The sequence below is a fragment of the Elephas maximus genome, chromosome 26, assembly GCF_024166365.1.
Source record: "Elephas maximus indicus isolate mEleMax1 chromosome 26, mEleMax1 primary haplotype, whole genome shotgun sequence".
NCBI classification, from domain to species: Eukaryota; Metazoa; Chordata; class Mammalia; order Proboscidea; family Elephantidae; genus Elephas; species Elephas maximus.
The window spans coordinates 42462512-42480198 of record NC_064844.1 but is presented as its reverse complement, the minus strand read 5'-3'; the positions used below and the strand labels follow the sequence as shown (position 1 = coordinate 42480198).

The following is a 17687-nucleotide window of genomic DNA, read 5'->3' as shown; positions in this document are numbered from 1 at the left end:
CCTGTTTAATAGGCAAAGTGGTGTGAAACATGAAACACCCAAGTCTCCATTGCACAGCTGAAGCAGTTGCAGTCTGCCAACAAGGGCCTTTTCTCCTGAAATAGGCCTGCGCAGGTCCACATAGAGGGGAAGGTATTCAAAGTCCATGGACCGTTTATGCCTAGATAGGAGTCGCTTCTGTCCTGAGCTCCCCAGGCTAGTGGATCTGGCAGATTATCTTTTCCCCCAGTTGTGAACTTGTTCCTTCTCCAAGGCTGGGAGGATGGCTCAGGATGCTCAGCAAGGCCTATCTCAGGCCCAGGGAAATTGACAGCCCCTGAAGCCAGCTTGGGGCTGGTGGCATGGTAAAATATACTCAAGTACTTAGCTTTTGCCGAGAGTGCCGTTCCTCTCTGGTTCTGGAGGTGTGAGTAGGCTGTGCAGCTCGCTGTTTTTCCCTGAGGAAACTGCGGCTGAAGTTTACCACGCACCCGCTGCTGCTGCCCCAGGGAATGGGGCCTGAGGGTTCCCAGTGATGCAGGTCCAGGAACTCCTCTGTGTTTCTGATCTGTCTCTCCCTCCCCCTGCCACTCAGTCCATTTTCTAACTTTGCCTTTGATGTTCAAGGCTCCTACCTTGTCATAAATACGATTGTTTCTCTTGTTTTTTTGGGTGTTTGTTATAAGAGGAATCACTGGAATCGTCTGACTACTCCACCATCTTGGCCATGCCTCCTGCATAGATATTTTTTATAGTTATGTCTTAATGATGGATCATTCTTTTAATCGTTATAACGTTATAAAATGTCTTTCTTTGTCTTTTATGGTGGGTTTTGTTTTAAAGCCTGTTTTATCTGAGATTAGTATTGCCACTCCTGCTTTTTTTGGTAGCTGTTTGTCTGATACGTATTTTTCTGTCCTTTGATTTTTAATAAATTTATGTCTTTGTGTCTAAGGTGTCTCTTGTAGACAGTATATTGATGGATCCTGTTTTTTTAATCCATTCTGTTAGTCTCTCTTCATGGGCACATTAATGCCATTTATGTTCAGTATAATTGTTGATAAATTGAGTTTATTGCTGTCATTTTGTAATACTTTTTTTTGTGGTGCTGTTGTTTTCTTTGTTCCTCTTACTTTCCTGTGCTGAATTCCTTTTTTTTTTTGGATTTTTTCCCCGTTTGTTTTGTTGTTGCAGATTTTATGTTTACTGAGACTTTATGCTTTTCTTCTTTATTTTGATGAGTAGGTTAACTTTCTCCGTGGTTACTTTGAAATTTACTGTTATCTTTTTAAGTTTTAAAAAAAGACCCGTGTCTTACATACTTTGGATATGTTTTCAGGAGGGATCAGTCTCTGGAGAAGGACATCATGCCTGGTAGAGTGTCAGCGGAAAAGAGGAAGACCCTCAGTGAGATGGATTGACACTGTGGCTGCAACAGTGAGCTTAAGCATAGCAATGATTGTGAGGATGGTACAGGGTTGGGCAGTGTTTTGTTCTGTTGTATACCGGGTCGTTATGAGTCGGAACTGACTTGATGGCACCTAATAACAACAACTTCCTATGTTTGAATCAGTCTTTTATTACTTGGTATCTCCTTGGCCTTCCTCTCCATTTGAAAGTTGTATGCCTACACCGTTTATTCTTCCTTTTTTGTTTGACGTAGTTGTCATTTACAGATTAACCTTTCTGGTTCCCTTTTGTAAATCTTTCAGTTCTGTTTAATTCTTGGGAGTTAATTATCTAGGTTGGTATCTGGCTGATGTAGTCTTGCATCCTAGATTCAGGGTGTCATCTGATGTTGTTTGTTCTCAAACCGAAGGGCTCCTTTAATAATTCTTGTTGTTACATATTCCCTTAATTTCTGTTTATCTGGAAATGTCCTAATTTCACCATTGTATTTGGGCAAGAGTTTTGCAGGATATGTTTTTCTTGGTTGGCAGTTTTTGTCTTTCAAGTTTTTATATATGTCATTCCATTGCCTTCTTGCTTGCACGGTTTCTGCTGAGTAATCAGAGCTTAGTCTTAGTGTTTCACCTCTGTATGTAATTTTTTCTTTTTTCGCAAGCATGTTTTCAGAATTCCTTTCTTTGTCTTTGGTTCTACGGAGTGTCAGTATGATATGCCTTGGTGATTTTCTCTTGGGGTCTATCCTGTATGGGGTTTGTTGGACTTACTGAATGGTCAGCTTTTCATCTTTCATGATATTAGGGAAATTTTCTTTCAGGAATTCCTCAGTGATCTTCTCTTGTTTTCCATTTTCTTCCCCTGCTCTGGAACTCTGATCACTCGCAGAGTTTTGCTTTCGGTTATATCCCACATCATTCTCTGGGTTTCTTCATTTTTCTTCGTTGTTTTCTCTGAGTTTTCCTCAAAGTGGTATCTGTGTATTTGTCTTCAATTTCGCTAATGCTGTCTCCTGTTGTTTCAAACCTGCTCCTCAGACTTTGTCTGACAGTGTTTATTTCTGAAATCTTGGTGTTTATCTTTCAGATTTCTAACTGCTGTTTTCGTATAATTTCTAGTTATGTGTTTATGTTGACATTTTGTCCCTGTATTATTTTCCTGAATTCTTCCATTGTTTTGTTTGTCTTTTTCATGATTTTGTCTGTGTTTTCCATGATTTTGTGAATTTTTTCCTCATTTTTGTCTGCTTTTTCCATCAACTCTTGGATAGCTCTGAATATTAAAGGTTTGAGTTCCCTGTCAGGTAGTTCCAGTACCTTTTCTTCTGCTGGAACATCATCTGGTGTTTTATTTTGGTTGCCTGCTGGAGTGGTCCTCTCCTGTTTTATGTCTTGATATTGTCTGCTGTTTCAGGACATTCAGTAGTTACTTTTTCTGTTTATTGATTATAGATTCGTTTGTTTCATTCTGCTTTTTTGTTTTATTTGGTAACATCTGAAAAGGTGGGCTGGGCATTCTTCGTTGTTTGCTCGTTTGTGGGCATGATACCTCTCACCAGCTCGTCCAATGGCCAGGGCCAGCCGCTCAGTCTCTGTCCACTGATCTCGGTGTGTGATGAATTGTTTTGGTTATCTAGTGTTGCTATAACAGAAATACTGCAAGGGGGTGGCTTTAACAAAGAGAAATTTATTTTCTTACAGTCTAATAAGTTACAAGTCCAAATTCAGGGCGTTGGCTCCGGGGGAAAGCTCTCTCTGTTGCCTCTGGAGGAAGGTCCTTGTTCTCAGTCTTCCCCTGGTCAAGGAGCTTCTCAGGCACAGGGACCCCAGGTCCAAAGGACATGCTGTGCTCCTGGTGCTGCTTTCTTGGTGGTATGAGGTCTCCAACTCTCTGCTTGCTTCCCTTTCCTTTTATCTCTTGAGAGATAAAAGGTGGTACAGGCCACACCTCAGGGAAACTGCCTTTAGATTTGATCAGGGAGGTGACCTGAGTAAGGGTGGTGTTACAATTTTACCCTTAGCCTCTCAACATAAAATTAAATCACAAAATGGAGGACAACCACACAATACTGGGAATCATGGCCTAACCAAGTTGATACGTACATTTTTTGGGCAGATATAATTCAATCTATGACAGGAGTCCAAGATGGCGAATCCAAGCCATGCTAGCTGATAGGGGACTTCCACTCCTTATCTCTCCTTGCTCTGCGTTCTCTATCTGTTTCTTACTCCATTCATGGATTGGTTGAGTTCTTTTTTATTTTAATTGTGCTTTAAGTGAAAGTTTACAAATCAAGGCATTCTCTCATACAAAAATTTATACGAACTTTGCTATATACTCCTCCCCTACGTGTCTGTCACTTTGTCGTACTGTGGGGGCTTGTGTGTTGCTGTGATGCTGGAAGCTATGCCACCAGTATTCAGATACCAGCAGGGTCACCCATGGAGGACAGGTTTCAGCTGAGCTTCCAGACTAAGACAGACTAGGAAGAAGGACCTGGCAGTCTACCTCTGAAAAGCACTAGCCAATGAAAACCTTATGAATAGCTGTGAAACATCGTCTGATATAGTGCTGGAAGATTAGTCCCCCAGGTTGGAAGGCACTCAAAAGATGACTGTGGAAGAGCTGCCTCCTCAAAGTAGAGTCAACCTTAATGACGTGGATGGTGCAAAGCTTTCAGGACCTTCATTTGCTGATGTGGCACGACTTAGAATGAGAAGAAACAGCTGCAAACATCCATTAATAATCAGGACCTGGAGTGTACGAAGTATGAATCTAGGAAAATTGGAAATCGTCAAAAATGAAATGGAACACATAAACATCGATATCCTAGGCATTAGTGAACTGAAATGGACTGGTATTGGCCATTTTGAATCGGGCAATCATATAGTGTACTGTGCTGGGAATGACAACTTGAAGAGGAATGGTGTTGCACTCACTGTCAGAAAGAATGTTTCAAGATCTATCCTGAAGTACAGTGCTGTCAGTGATAGGATAATATCCATAAGCCTACAAGGAAGACCAGTTAATATGACTATTATTCAAGCTTACGCACCAACCACTAGGGCCAAAGATGAAGAAATAGAAGATTTTTATCAGCCACTGCAGTCTGAAATTGATCGAACATGGAATCAAGATGTATTGATAATTACTGACGACTGGAACGTGAAGGTTGGAAACAAAAAGGAAGGATCAGTAGTTGGAAAATATGGCCTTGGTGATAGAAACAATGCCAGAGATTGAATGATAGAATTTTGCAAGACCAACAACTTCTTCATTGTGAGTACCTTCTTTCACCAACATAAACGGTGACTATACACATGGACCTCGCCAGATGGAACACAGAGAAATCAAATGGACTACATCTGTGGAAGGAGACGATGGAAAAGCTCAATATCATCAGTCAGAACAAGGCCAGGGGCCGACTGTGGAACAGACCGTCAATCACTCATATGCAAGTTCAAGCTGAAACTGAAGAAAATCAGAGGAAGTCCCTGAGAACCAAAAAATGACCTTGAGTGCATCCCACCTGAATTTAGAGACCATCTCAAGAATAGATTTGACGCACTGAACACTAGTGACCAAAGACCAGACGAATTGTGGAATGACATCAAGGACATCATATGTGAAGAAAGCAAGAGGTCACTGAAAAGACAGGAAAGAAACAAAAGACCAAGATGGATGTTGGAGGAGACTCTGAAACTTGTTCTCGAACGTCGAGCAGCTAAAGCACAAGGAAGAATTGATGAAGTAAAAGAACTGAACAGAAGATTTCAAAGAGCCTCTTGAGAAGACAAAGTAAAGTATTATAATGACGTGTGGAAGGAACTGGAAACGGAAAACCAAAAGGGAAGAACACGCTCGGCGTTTCTCAAGCTGAAAGAACTGAAGAAAAAATTCAAGCCTCGAGTTGCAATAGTGAAGGATTCTATGGGGAAAATATAAACGACACAGGAAGCATCAAAAGGAGATGGAAGAAATACACAGAGTCAATATACCAAAAAGAATTAGTTGACATTCAGCCATTTCAAGAGGTGGCATATGATCAGGAACCGATGGTACTGAAGGAAGAAGTCCAAGCTGCTCTGAAGGCACTGGCGAAAAACAAGGCTCCAGGAATTGATGGAATATCAATTGAGATGTTCCAACAAACAGATGCAGCACTGGAGGTGCTCACTCACTTATGCCAAGAAATATGGAAGACAGCGTTCTGACCAACTGACTGGAAGAGATCATATTTATAGAACAATATCATTAATATCACACGCAAGCAAAATTTTGCTGAAGATCATTCAAAAACGGCTGCAGCAATATATCAACAGGAAACTGCAGAAATTCAGGCCGGTTTCAGAAGAGGACGTGGAGCCAGGGATATCATTTCTCATGTCAGATGGATCCTGGCCGAAAGCAGAGAATACCAGCAGGATGTTTACCTGTGTTTTATTGACTATGCAAAGGCATTCGACTGTGTGGATCATCACAAATTCTGGATAACATTGGGAAGAATGGGAATTCCAGAACACTTAATTGTGCTCCTGAGGAACCTTTACATAGATCAAGAGGCAGTTGTTCGGACAGACCAAGGGGATACTGATTGGTTTAATGTCAGGAAAGGTGTGTGTCAGGATTGTATTCTTTCAGCACACCTATTCAATCTGTACCCTGAGCAAATAATCCGAGAAGCTGGACTATATGATGAAGAACGGGGCATCAGGATAGGAGGAAGACTCATTAACAACCAGTGTTATGCAGATGGCACAACCTTGCTTGCTGAAAGTGAAGACTTGAAGCACTTACTGATGAAGATCAAAGACCACAGCCTTCAGTATAGATTGCACCTCAACATAAAGAAAACAGAAGTCCTCACAACTGGACCAATGAGCAACATCATGATAAACGAAGATTGAAGTTGTCAAGGATTTCATTTTACTTGGATCCACAATCAACAGCCATGGAAGCAGCAGTCAAGAAATCAAAGGACGCATTTCATTGGGTAAATCTGCTTCAAAGGATCTCTTTAAAGTGTCGAAGAGCAAAGATGTCACCTTGAAGGCGAAGGTGGGCCTGACCCAAACCATGGTATTTTCAATTGCATCATATGCATGTGAAAGCTGGACCATGAATAAGGAAGACTGAAGAAGAATTGATGCCTTTGAATTGTGGTGTTGGTGAAGAATATTGAATATACCATGGACTGCCAGAAGAACAAATAAATCTGTCTTAGAAGAAGTATAACCAGAATGCTCCTTAGAAGCAAGAATGGCGAGACTGTCTCTTACATACTTTGGATATTTCAGGAGGGATCAGTCCCTGGAGGAGGACATCATGCTTGGCAAAGTACAGGGTCAGGGGGAAAGAGGAAGACTCTCAGTGAGGTGGATTGGCACAATGGCTGCAACAACGGGCTCAAGCATAACAACAATTGTAAGGATGGCGCAGGATAAGGCAGTGTTTTGTTCTATTGTGCATAGGGTCGCTATGAGTTGGAACCAACTCAAGGTCACATAACAACAACAACAACAATATATATTCCTAGTTGCTCTTCTCCTGAGACAGCACACTCCTTCTTCCCACTCTCTATTTTCCTGTCCATTTGGCCAGCCTCTGATTCTGCCTGCCCTCTCATCTTCCCTCCAGATAGGAGCTGCCCACATATTCTCATGTATCTACTTGACCCAAGAAGCTCACTCCTCACCGGTATCATTTTCTATCCCATAGTCCCGTCCAATCCCTATCTGAAGAGTTGGCTTTGGGAATGGTTCCTGTCTTAGGATAACGGAAGGCTTGGGAACCATGACTTCTGGGGTCCTTCTAGTCTCAGTGAGACCGTTAAGTCTGGTCTTTTTACGAGAATTTGAGGTCTGCATCCCACTGCTCTCCTGCTCCCTTAGGGGTTCTCTGTTGTGTCCCTTGCCAGGGTAATCATTGGCTGTAGCCAGGCACCATCTAGTTCTTCTGGTCTAAGGCTGATGTAGTCCCTGGTTTATATGGCCCTTTCTGTCTCTTGTGTTCATAATTACCTTATATCTTTGGTCTTCATTCTCCTTTGCTCCAGGTGGGTTGAGACCAGTTGATGCATCTTAGATGGCTGCTTGCTAGCGTTTAAGACCCCATACACCACTCTTCAAAGCGGGATGCAGAATATTTTCTTAACAGATTTTATTATGTCAGTTGATCTAGATGTCACCTGAGACCATGGACCCCAGATCCCCGCCCCTGCTATGCTGTTCTTCGAAACGTTCAGTTTATTCAGGAAACTTTGTTTTTGGTTTAGTCCAGTTTTGCTGACCTCTACTGTATTGTGTGGTGTCTTTCCCTTCACCTAAAATAGTTCTTGTCTACTGTATAATTAGTGAATACCGTACTCCCTCCCTCCATCCCTTCCTACTCTCGTAACCATCAAATAATATTTTTTTCTCTGTTTAAACTGTATCTCCTGTTCTGATAATAGTGGTCTCGGAGAACATTTGTCCTTTTGCAACTGACTGATTTCACTCAGTGTAATGCCTTCCAGATTCGTCCATGTCATGAAGTGTATGATGGGTTCATCATTGTTCTTTATTGATGCCAAGTGTTCCATTGTGTGTATATAGCATAATTTATTTATCCATTCATCTGTTGTTGGGCACCTTGATTGATTCCATCTTTTTGCTATTGTAAACGGTGCTGCAGTGAACAATGATGTGCATATATCTGTTTGTGTAAAGGCTCTCATTTCTCTAGGGTGTATTCCAAGGAGTGGGATTGCTAGATGGTATGGTAGTTCTATTTATAGCTTTTTGAGAACACACCAGATCGACTCCCAAAGTGATTGTATGATTTTACGTTCCCACCAGCAGTGTATAAGTGTTCCAGCCTCTCTACAACCTCTCCAAGATTTATTATTTTGTGTTTTTTGGATTAATGCCAGCGTTGCTGAAGTGAGATGGAATCTCATTGTAGTTTTGATTTGCATTTCTCTAATGGGTAGTGATTGTGAGTATTTCTTCATATATCTGTTAGCTACCTGAATGTCTTTAGTGAAGTGCCTGTTCATATCCTTTGCCCATTTTTTAATTGGGTTATTTGTGTCTTTGTAGTTGAGTTTTTGCAGTATCATGTAGATTTTAGAGATCATATGCTGATGGGAAATGTCATAGCTAAAAACTTTTTCCCAGTGTGTAGGTAATCTTTTTACTCTTTTGGTGAAGTCTTTGGAGGAGCATAAGTGTTTGAGTTTTGGGAGCTCCCAGTTATCTAGTTTCTCTTCTGTTGTTTGTGAATGGTTAGCAATGTTTTGTATACTGTTTATGCCATATATTAGGGCTCCTAGTGTTGTCCCTGTTTTTTTTTTCATGATCTTTATCATTTTAGATTCTATATTTAGGTCTTTGATCCATTTTGAGGTAATTTTTGTGCTGGTGTGAGGTATGGGTCTTGTTTCATTTTTTTTGCAGATGGATATCCAGCTATGCCAGTACCATTTGTTAAAGAGACTGCATTTTCCCCATTTACCTGACTTTGGGCCTTTGTCAAATATCAGCTGCTCGTATGTGGATGGATTTATATCTGGATTCTTAATTCTGTTCCATTGGTCTATGTATCTGTTGTTGTACCAGTATCAGGTAGAGTGAGGCCTCCCAATTTGTTCTTCTTTTTCAGTAATGCTTTGATCTGGGGCCTCTTTCCCTTCCATTTGAAGTTGGTGATTTCTTTCTCCATCTCATTGAAAAATGTCCTTGGGATTTGGATCAGAATTCCTTTGTGTCTATAGAGGGCTTTAGGTAAAATAGACATTTTTACCATGTTGTCTTCCTATCCATGAGGAAGGTATATTTTTCCACGTACGTAGGTTTCTTTTCGTTTCTTGCAGTAGTCACGGTTCCTTCTTTATGTCTTCCTTTGATGCTGAGGGTTCCGGGATTAATATCTGTCTCTGTTTTACTTTGTTTTTTGGGTATTTTCTGTGGAGGGATGGCATGGGCTTTTGTCTGAAGCGCTATATTCCACATTTCTTGGAAGAAATAGTTTTTATATTATAGAAATTCTTTATACATGTTTTTATAATGTCTAAATGACATAATGTTCATTTTTCAAAAATTAGAATTTAGAGACAAAAAACAAAAGAAACCCGCAAAAACTAAGGATTTTATAATACCGCTGCCCAGAAATACTGTTAACATTTGAGCTTATATATTCTTCTCCGCATGTGCAGACACATAACGCAGACTAAATTTTTTCTATCATATTTTCTATTCCAAGGCGTATCATGTAGTTATTAAGGTTATGTATCTATAGAGATATTTCCTTAATTGTTGTATAAAAAAATGTGCCAATATTTAATCATTCACCTTATTTGAGAAATTTATATTTCTAATTTGTTTGTGTGTAGTACTGAGTAAACATCTTTGGTTATGAAGCCCTCCCACTCTCTTTAAAAATTTTTTTGGACTATTTCCTTAAGATAGAGTCCCAGAAGTGGAATTACTGGGTCAAAAGATATGAATATTTTAGAAACTCTGACATATGTTGCCAAATTGCTTTCCTGAAAAGTTGTCATACTTTAAGCAACAGTATGTGGAATTATCTGTTTGTCTGTTTTAACACAACATCATTGGCTTGGGCTACTTTCTTGAGGGAAAAAAATTAACCAATTTGAAACGTTTTTGGAGGAGATTAAGGGCTGGGGTGTTTCAGTTGAGTTTATGTTGACATTTTGTCCCTGTATTATTTTCCTCAATTCTTCCATTGTTTTGTAATCCCAAATTTGAAGGCTTTTGGTGGACTGAGGACTCCAACCTCACCACCTCTAAGAAACATTTTTTTTTGACTCCTACCTCTTCTTCTAAGAAACATTTTTTTTACCCCTTTTGAGTGAACTTTTTAGCACTCTCTGTCTCACTCCCCTTCTGCTTAGCCACATCTCGATGCAGGGTGTATTATTATGTCACTGTAAGGTGGTGTGCGTATGCAGGGCTCCAAATGGAGGATAGAAGAAGAAGCCCATGGAGGAGGCAGGAGAAGAACCAAGAAGTAGTGGGTCTTGCATTTAGGATGGCATCTGGTCCCTTGTGAGGTGTGCTTCTGTGGGCTTCCCTAGAAGAAGCTGGGGCTTCCCTAGAAGAAGGTGGGAGTGTGGCCTCAGACCCTTCACCAAGCCTGATTTAGTTTCCCTCCTTCTGCTGCTCCATTCTTCTTTTTATTGCTCCTCAGGTCTCCAGTAAGTGTTTTTGGAACTAGTTTTTTTGTTCCAGGGTTAGGCTCTCCTTATCCCCATTTCTCCCCTGTACTTTTTCTTACCCTGCTTCCTTATTTACCTTCCACAGTTGAATGGCTCCTAGAGTACCCAGTCTGCTGCCCTGATTACCTTACCCTCTGATATCTATTGATAATTGCATGTCTACCTTGGGGAGGTGAAACAAAATGGAGGCTTTATCGTTAGGATAAAGGGGCAAAATCTGTCCTCCTGGCCTTCCCCTGAGCACCCCTTCCTTTGCTTACTTTGTCTGTGATGGCATCACTGAGTCATCTTTGTTGCATTTTAGGGGAAGTTAACGGCCAGAGAGCGGATCAGTCTCTTGCTGGACCCTGGCAGCTTTGTTGAGAGCGACATGTTTGTGGAGCACAGATGTGCAGATTTTGGAATGGCTGCTGATAAGAATAAGGTATCTGTCTACACTTTTCACCTGTGGCTCTGCCAGACTACCCACTAAAGTAATGAGTCTATACCACTTTTCTCTGAAGTCCTTCTGGGACTCAGAACACATTTCAAATTTTTCAAGTTTGTAGTCCTGGAATTATAGAACCTTAGGAGAAGCACTGGGCTTCCAGGTCCCCTACTCACCTTTGTTAATAGATGGAGTGTGGGTGTGCTGCTGGTAACCTGTGCTGTGTGACTTTGGCCCTGTTCCAGGGCTCTGATTGTGGGTTCAGAGTTCTTGCTGGTGCAGAAAGAGAAGCTTGAAAGGAAGAGTCTTTGAGTTGTGTTCTGGTTTATCTAGACACGAGGGGCCACTGAAGGCTGACCAGTTGTCTCTTTTGACATACTTTTAAGTTTATGCCTCAGGGTTTTTGAGGTCAAAGTCACCAACACTTGTTCCTTCAATGGTGTGCTCTCCCTGGGTGTATGGAATTCTTGGATTCACTTTTGGTCCTAATTTTCTTCAGGTCTGCAAATGTGCTGTTAGTGACCAAGGATTTGTAAACTTGGCACCAAAGCAGTTGGCTTAATTTGCTCCAATATGGACCACACTGTGATTGCTGAGATTCCATGCAAAATGGTGTTTTTGTTTTGTTTTGCTTTTATGTTTGGGGTTAGAGGTGTGGCTTTGTAGAAATTGCCATGCTTCTTTATATGTCCTCCTTCCCACAAGCATTTGGTAGTGGCGACCCTGGAGAGCCTTTTGGTTATTCTACTTTTAGGAAGGTGAGTGAGGACTAAGCCTACAACGCCTTTCACTCCTGTTGATGAAACAGTAGTCCTGTGCTTGCTGTTGCGGGGCTTGGGGGAATTCCGTCTTGTTCCTTATTCATATTGAATTTTAAGGAACTTGGTAGAATTTTTTTTCCTTCCATTTTTTTTTCTTGGCATGATTGCTGAGTTCATTATAAGATGGGGTACATTTTTAATCTTTATTCTTCCATTTTTTTCCTGGTAGTTTCCTGGAGACAGTGTGGTCACTGGACGGGGCCGAATCAATGGAAGATTGGTTTATGTCTTCAGTCAGGTATTTAACTCCAGTAGGCTGAGCTTTCCTGTAGGGTAGAGCCAGGAGCAAAGTATGTAAAGAAGAAAACAGTCTTGGGGAATGTAAACTTCCCAATGTTCGGGACAAATGGGGGATTTATTTTCTGTTTCTTAATGCCTATCTCTAGAGTATTCCACTGTGTATATTTTCTTAGGGAGAAAGAGTTTTTAGTTGGTTTGGGGAGGGTCACAGGGTAGTAAGCATGTAAGAAATTGTCCCAGGAACCAGGAGTTTATTCCAAGTCAGTGAGATTCCTCTTGGCAGCGTTAGGCGTGTACCTAGAAGGCAGCCGTGTCTTGGGCATTGTTTATGGATCAGAGAGAGCGCAGTGAATGCAGCCTGGGTGGAGGAGACCTGACTCTCAGAACCACAGGCTCCTGAGCTTTGAGCTTTTGTGGAAGTGTTTAAACAAGTTGTATTGGGCGCATCAAGACAAAATTTCTTCAAACTTAAATCGTGGGAGAATATGATAGGCAGAATATGGTCTCTTCTTTGATGTCTAAGTCTTAATTCCCAGAACCTGTGAATATATTGCCTTATATTGTAAGGGGAATTAAGGTTGCTAATCAGCTGGCCTTACCCTAGATTATCTAGGTGGGCCCAATGTAATTGTTGTTGTTAGTTTCTCTCAAGTGGGCTCTGACTCATGGGACCCCATGCGTGCAGAGTAAAACTAATGTAATCTTACCAAAGCAAACCCATTGCCTGTCGAGTTGATTCTGACTCACAGTGACCCTATAGGACAGAGTAGAACTGCCCCATAGGGTTTCCAAGGAGTGGCTGGTACATTTGAACTGCCGACCTGTTGGCTAGTAGCCTGAGCTCTTAACCACTGCACCACCAGGGCTCCATAATGTAATCATTAAAAAAAAAAGTCCCCTAAAAATGGAAGAGGGAGGCAGAAGAGGAGGTCAGGATAATGTGATTTAAGAAAGACTTGAGCCACCATTGCTAGCTTTGAAAATGAGGAAGGGAGCCATGAGCCAAGGAATACAGTCTAAAAGCTGGAAAAGGCAGGAAAATAGATTCTCTCCTAGAGTCTCTAGGAAAGAATATACCTCTGCCAACCCTGATTTTAGTCCAGTGAGACCTGTGTGGAACTTCTAAACTGCAGAGCTGTATGTTGTTTTAAGCCATTGAATTTGTGGTAAGTTGTTACAGCAGCAGTAGAAAACTAGTAGAGAGAATATGTTGTATACTATTTTGGGTTTAATTTTTTTTTCCCTCCTGAAAGATGGAAATATGTATATAATTCTAAGTATTCCTTTTACAGGCCTAAAGTTATGTAGCTTGTCTAATAACATAAAATGTTTTCTTACGTAGCTTGTCTAATAAAGTGTTTTCTGAGTTTGATATTAAAATAGTTAGGTTTGGTAAATTTTAAATTTATTGTATTCAGACAATACTTATTTACTAATTGAATTATCTTTGAAAAATTTAAAGCTGTTATAAATGGGTCTACACAATGCTGAACTAGAAGGAATCACTTTTCTTAGCTTTTGCAATTTATGAAAACTAGGCAAAAACTAAGGAGTCCTGGTGGCACAGTGGTTAAGCACTTGGCTGCTAACAGAAAGGTTAGTCTATAAGAACACATCAGCTGTTCCACAGGAGAAAGATGTGGCAGTCTGCTTCCATAAAGATTTACAGCTTTAGAAACCCTATGGAGCAGTTCTACTGTGTCCAGTAGGGTTGCCATGGGTTGGAATCGACTTGATGGCAATGGGTTTTTGGGTTTAAGCAAAAACTTGTACAGAAGGAACCATCAAAAAGATAGGACAAAGAGAATTTTTGTGCTTTCTGGACATGGCAGTTCTCCTACAGGTACAAAATTCAGTGAGCTGCTACTTTTGAGTACCTTTTACGCCCATGGGTAAGGTAGGGTGAGGAGGATGTGGAGATGACTGAGTCAGAGTTCTTGCCCTGAAGAAGGTACTCATATAGGTAGAATGGGGCAGAACAGATGTTACTACGGTACGGATAGGGCAAGAGAGGTTGTAGGCAAATGCAGTGGGTTTAGAGAAGAGGAATATCACATTACATCTTGGATGGAGGAAGGCTTTAGGGAAAATGGGGAATTTGAAATAGGACCTGAAGGATGCAGGGGATGGAGAGTGATGAGGCAGCTTTTTTGTAGTGATCCTCAAAATGTTGGTATTTGTAGGTGTTCTTTTGGGGGGAGGTTCTGTTTTTCTAGAGAATCATCCTTAGTCTTTTGCCTGATAACTGTTATGGTCTGTTATGGGGGAAGTTCGGCTGTGGCGGGAGGGACCAGCTCTGGTTCATTTGGTACAGGCTCCTAACCAGGGCTTCAAACTCCTGCTGAGAACTTGCATTTCCACCCCAGATATACTGAATTGGGATCTACATTTTAACAAGATCCCCAGGTGACTCTTAATGTATAATAAATTTTGAGAGTCATTGCTCTAGGAGCCCTGGTGGTGCAGTGGTTAAAGCACTTGACTGTTGACCAATAGGTTGGCAGTTCAAACCCACCAGCTGCTCCATGGGAGAACTATGTGGCAGTCAGCTTCCTTAAAGATTACAGCCTTGCAAACCCCGTGGGGCAATGCCTCGAAATCAACTTGATGGTAATGGATTTGGTTCGGTTTGGTTGTTCTGTTAGTGGTTCTCAGAACTGATTCTTAACCAACAGCATTAGCATCGCCTGGGAACTTGTTAGAAATGCAAATTCTCAGCAGGGGTTTGAACTGTAACAAATCATTTGGTTCCAAGCTCTGCTCCTAACCTCTCTGTTTCAACCTTACCATGGCCTTTCTTTAGGGTTTGTGATTGTGAGCCCAGAGCCCCTCTGTTTAAATTTCTTTAGAGAATAAACCTTTTCTCCTTTCAGGCTGAAGGAAAGACCTTGTGGGGTCTAACGGCTCCTAACACAGACTTTCTATTAATCTGTTTTCAGCCTCCCCCCTTCTCCCATGGCTCCTGGGTTGCCTCTCATGCTTACCCCTCCACAGATATATGGGCTCCCATTTTCTTCCTCTAAGTTAGGTATTACTTCCTCTTGTGCTTTCAGTTCCCCTCAGATCTGTTCAACCTTATTTCTGCTATCTCCTCTTCCTTTCTGGTCCTTATGGGTTGATTCTCTTTTTAATGCCCTACTGTCTTTTTGAAGGGGTTTTAGGAAGGAGGCTGTGTCTACAAAAAGCCATTTACATCAGAAAGTAGTGAAAGAGGGCTCTGATTCATTTTCTCCCTTCCTTGTCAAAACAGTGCATGTTTCCTAATAACAGAAATACCTGTGTGACCTGCATAGAATCTCATAACAGGTTTAATTCTGCTTAAAAATTTTCCTTTACTCAGAGCTTCAAATCTGTTTTGTAGAGCAAAGACTAGGTAATAATACATGACTCCCTTTAAGAGATTTTATTGACTATTCTATGGAATAACGTATAAATCAAATTTTTTTCTGATTTTTTAGCCTTCTGAAAATCCTTTAAAAACTTTTATTTATGAAATTTCCATTTCCTCCTACTGGGTGTTCATTTCTGACCACTCTGTTTTACTTGTTGGTTTAATTGTGTTTTCTTTTTAGAATTTTACAGTATTTGGAGGGAGTCTGTCAGGAGCACATGCCCAAAAGATCTGCAAAGTAAGTGTTTCTATTGAATAAATCAGGGCTTTGAACGGGCACAAACCAGTTCAGTCATGGTTGACAAAGTGAAAGCGAATAGACCTGAATTTTTACACTTTGGGTGATCCAGAATGATAACCAGAATGGGAAAAATTACCAGTCGAAGCCCTGGAATGGAAGACTCGGAAGAGGCGTAGTGAGCTCTTTCAGGAGCCTGATGCATGAGATTGGATTATTGGCAGGACTGTGGAGAGTGACATGAATTCAGAGTGGTGCAGTTGGCTCCCATCTTTGAGCAGGACATTGCTGTTTCTGACTCTGCTCAAAATCCTATGGGCAAGAGATTTGATTGCTGTGCAACACATATGCTGCTCTTGTTTTGTAAGAGGGAGATGAGGTTTCTAGCAGGGCTACGACATGTAATTTTTCCCATTCAAAAAAAACAAAACAAAACTCAAAACCCATTGCTGTTGAGTGGATTCTGACTCATAGCAACCCTATAGGACAGAGTAGAACTGCCCCATAGAGTTTCCTAGGAGCACCTGGTGGATTTGAACTGCTGACCTTTTGGTTAGCAGCCGTAGCACTTAACCACTATGCCAACAGGGTTTCCATTCCAATTCAACCAAATTTTATAAATTCGGGTCTGTTCTGGTGTCATTTCCTTGGCCATGACCAAACTAGGGAAAACCAGTTGGAGGCCTGGGAATAAACCCTGTCCTATTTTTTTTTTATTATTAGTCATAGCATGCATATTAAGTATCCTTGGGGCGCAAGACACTGAGCTGGGTACTTGGCATGGAGCAGAGGTGGGCAAGAGGAGGCATTGACCTGAAGGTGCCTTCAGTCCAGGGCAGGTTTTTTTTTTTTTTAAACATTTCTTGTACCATGAATCCCTTTGGCAGGCTGATGAAGCTTGGACCCTCATCTCAGAGCAGTGATTTTACATGCATAAAATAAAATATGAAGGTTACAAAGGATTAAGAATATTTTTGAAAAACCGTGATTGTAATATAGTAATCTATGTGCTTCTTTATTAATGTATTAAGTAATAAGATTTAGCAGTAGATCTCGTAACTACTGTGTTTTCAAAGCAGGATTGAGTGAAAATGGTATCTCACAATATCTGCAGTAATTTTAATAGTACTTAAAAATATCTGTGACTTGTATCAATGACAAAGTCACAGGTATTTGTAGTATTACTATGGCTTTTTGCCTATACTCGTAATTGAAGGAAAGGCTAAAGAAGTAAAGACAGAGATTTTCATGTTTCCCATCCAAGTTTATGGACCCTCTGAAATTTATTCATAGACCCCTTGGGGTCTGATGACCCCAGGTAAGGAACCCCTGGTCTAGGGGAGAGAGTCCAGATGCTAAAAGGTAAAGAGCAGTGCAAGGATCATGTGATGGTATTTTAAAAATACTGTTAGAAATTAGATGCCCTGGAGATCAGAATAAAAGTGTACCTCATATGTAGAGAATTTTGGAATTAAAGGTAGAGTTGACTGTTAACAGCTGGGCAGAGCATCCTTGTGTAATGGAGCACTCGGATTCTAGACAGGGCCCTGCTATGCATTATTCCTGAGACCTTTGGCTAATCACTTAACTTAAACCTTCCTGATTTTTCTTTTTTGCTGCCTCTATTATGAACGTTAAATGAGATAATGGAAATAAAAGTGCTTTTTGGACTGTCAAGGGCTGTAGGAATGCTGCTCATTATGCTGCCAGAACCACTGCCCCTTAAGAAAAATCTGTCACATTAGACGTAAAAGCAGGCCTGGACTGGCCTCAGGTTAACATATGGGTTAACATCTGCTGCCAGGCAAATGCTACTTTGCCGTTCTGTCTTTTATCAGTTCTTCCAGATGAGTAACTTGCTGCTGAAAAATATTACAAGTGCTGCTTCCTGGGCCAGCCATTCTAGAAATGGTGGCCATGATCAGTCTTACCCCCTGCTAATAGGAAGTGCTGTGGCTGTTTGGTGT

At 41.1% G+C, this 17687-nt stretch overlaps 1 protein-coding gene across 3 annotated transcripts in view; it reads left to right on the top strand.

Moving 5' to 3' along the window:
• Positions 1–17687, top strand: part of PCCB (propionyl-CoA carboxylase subunit beta) — a 221428-nt gene that overhangs the window by 13700 nt on the left and 190041 nt on the right. Inside the window, exons 2-4 of one of the 3 annotated variants that reach the window (XM_049870482.1) lie at positions 10908–11027; positions 12021–12089; positions 15664–15720. In XM_049870482.1, coding sequence (XP_049726439.1) covers positions 10908–11027; positions 12021–12089; positions 15664–15720 — 246 coding nt within the window. The remainder of the gene's footprint in view (positions 1–10907; positions 11028–12020; positions 12090–15663; positions 15721–17687) is intronic. The other 2 variants (XM_049870483.1, XM_049870484.1) reach the window with 2 other exon arrangements.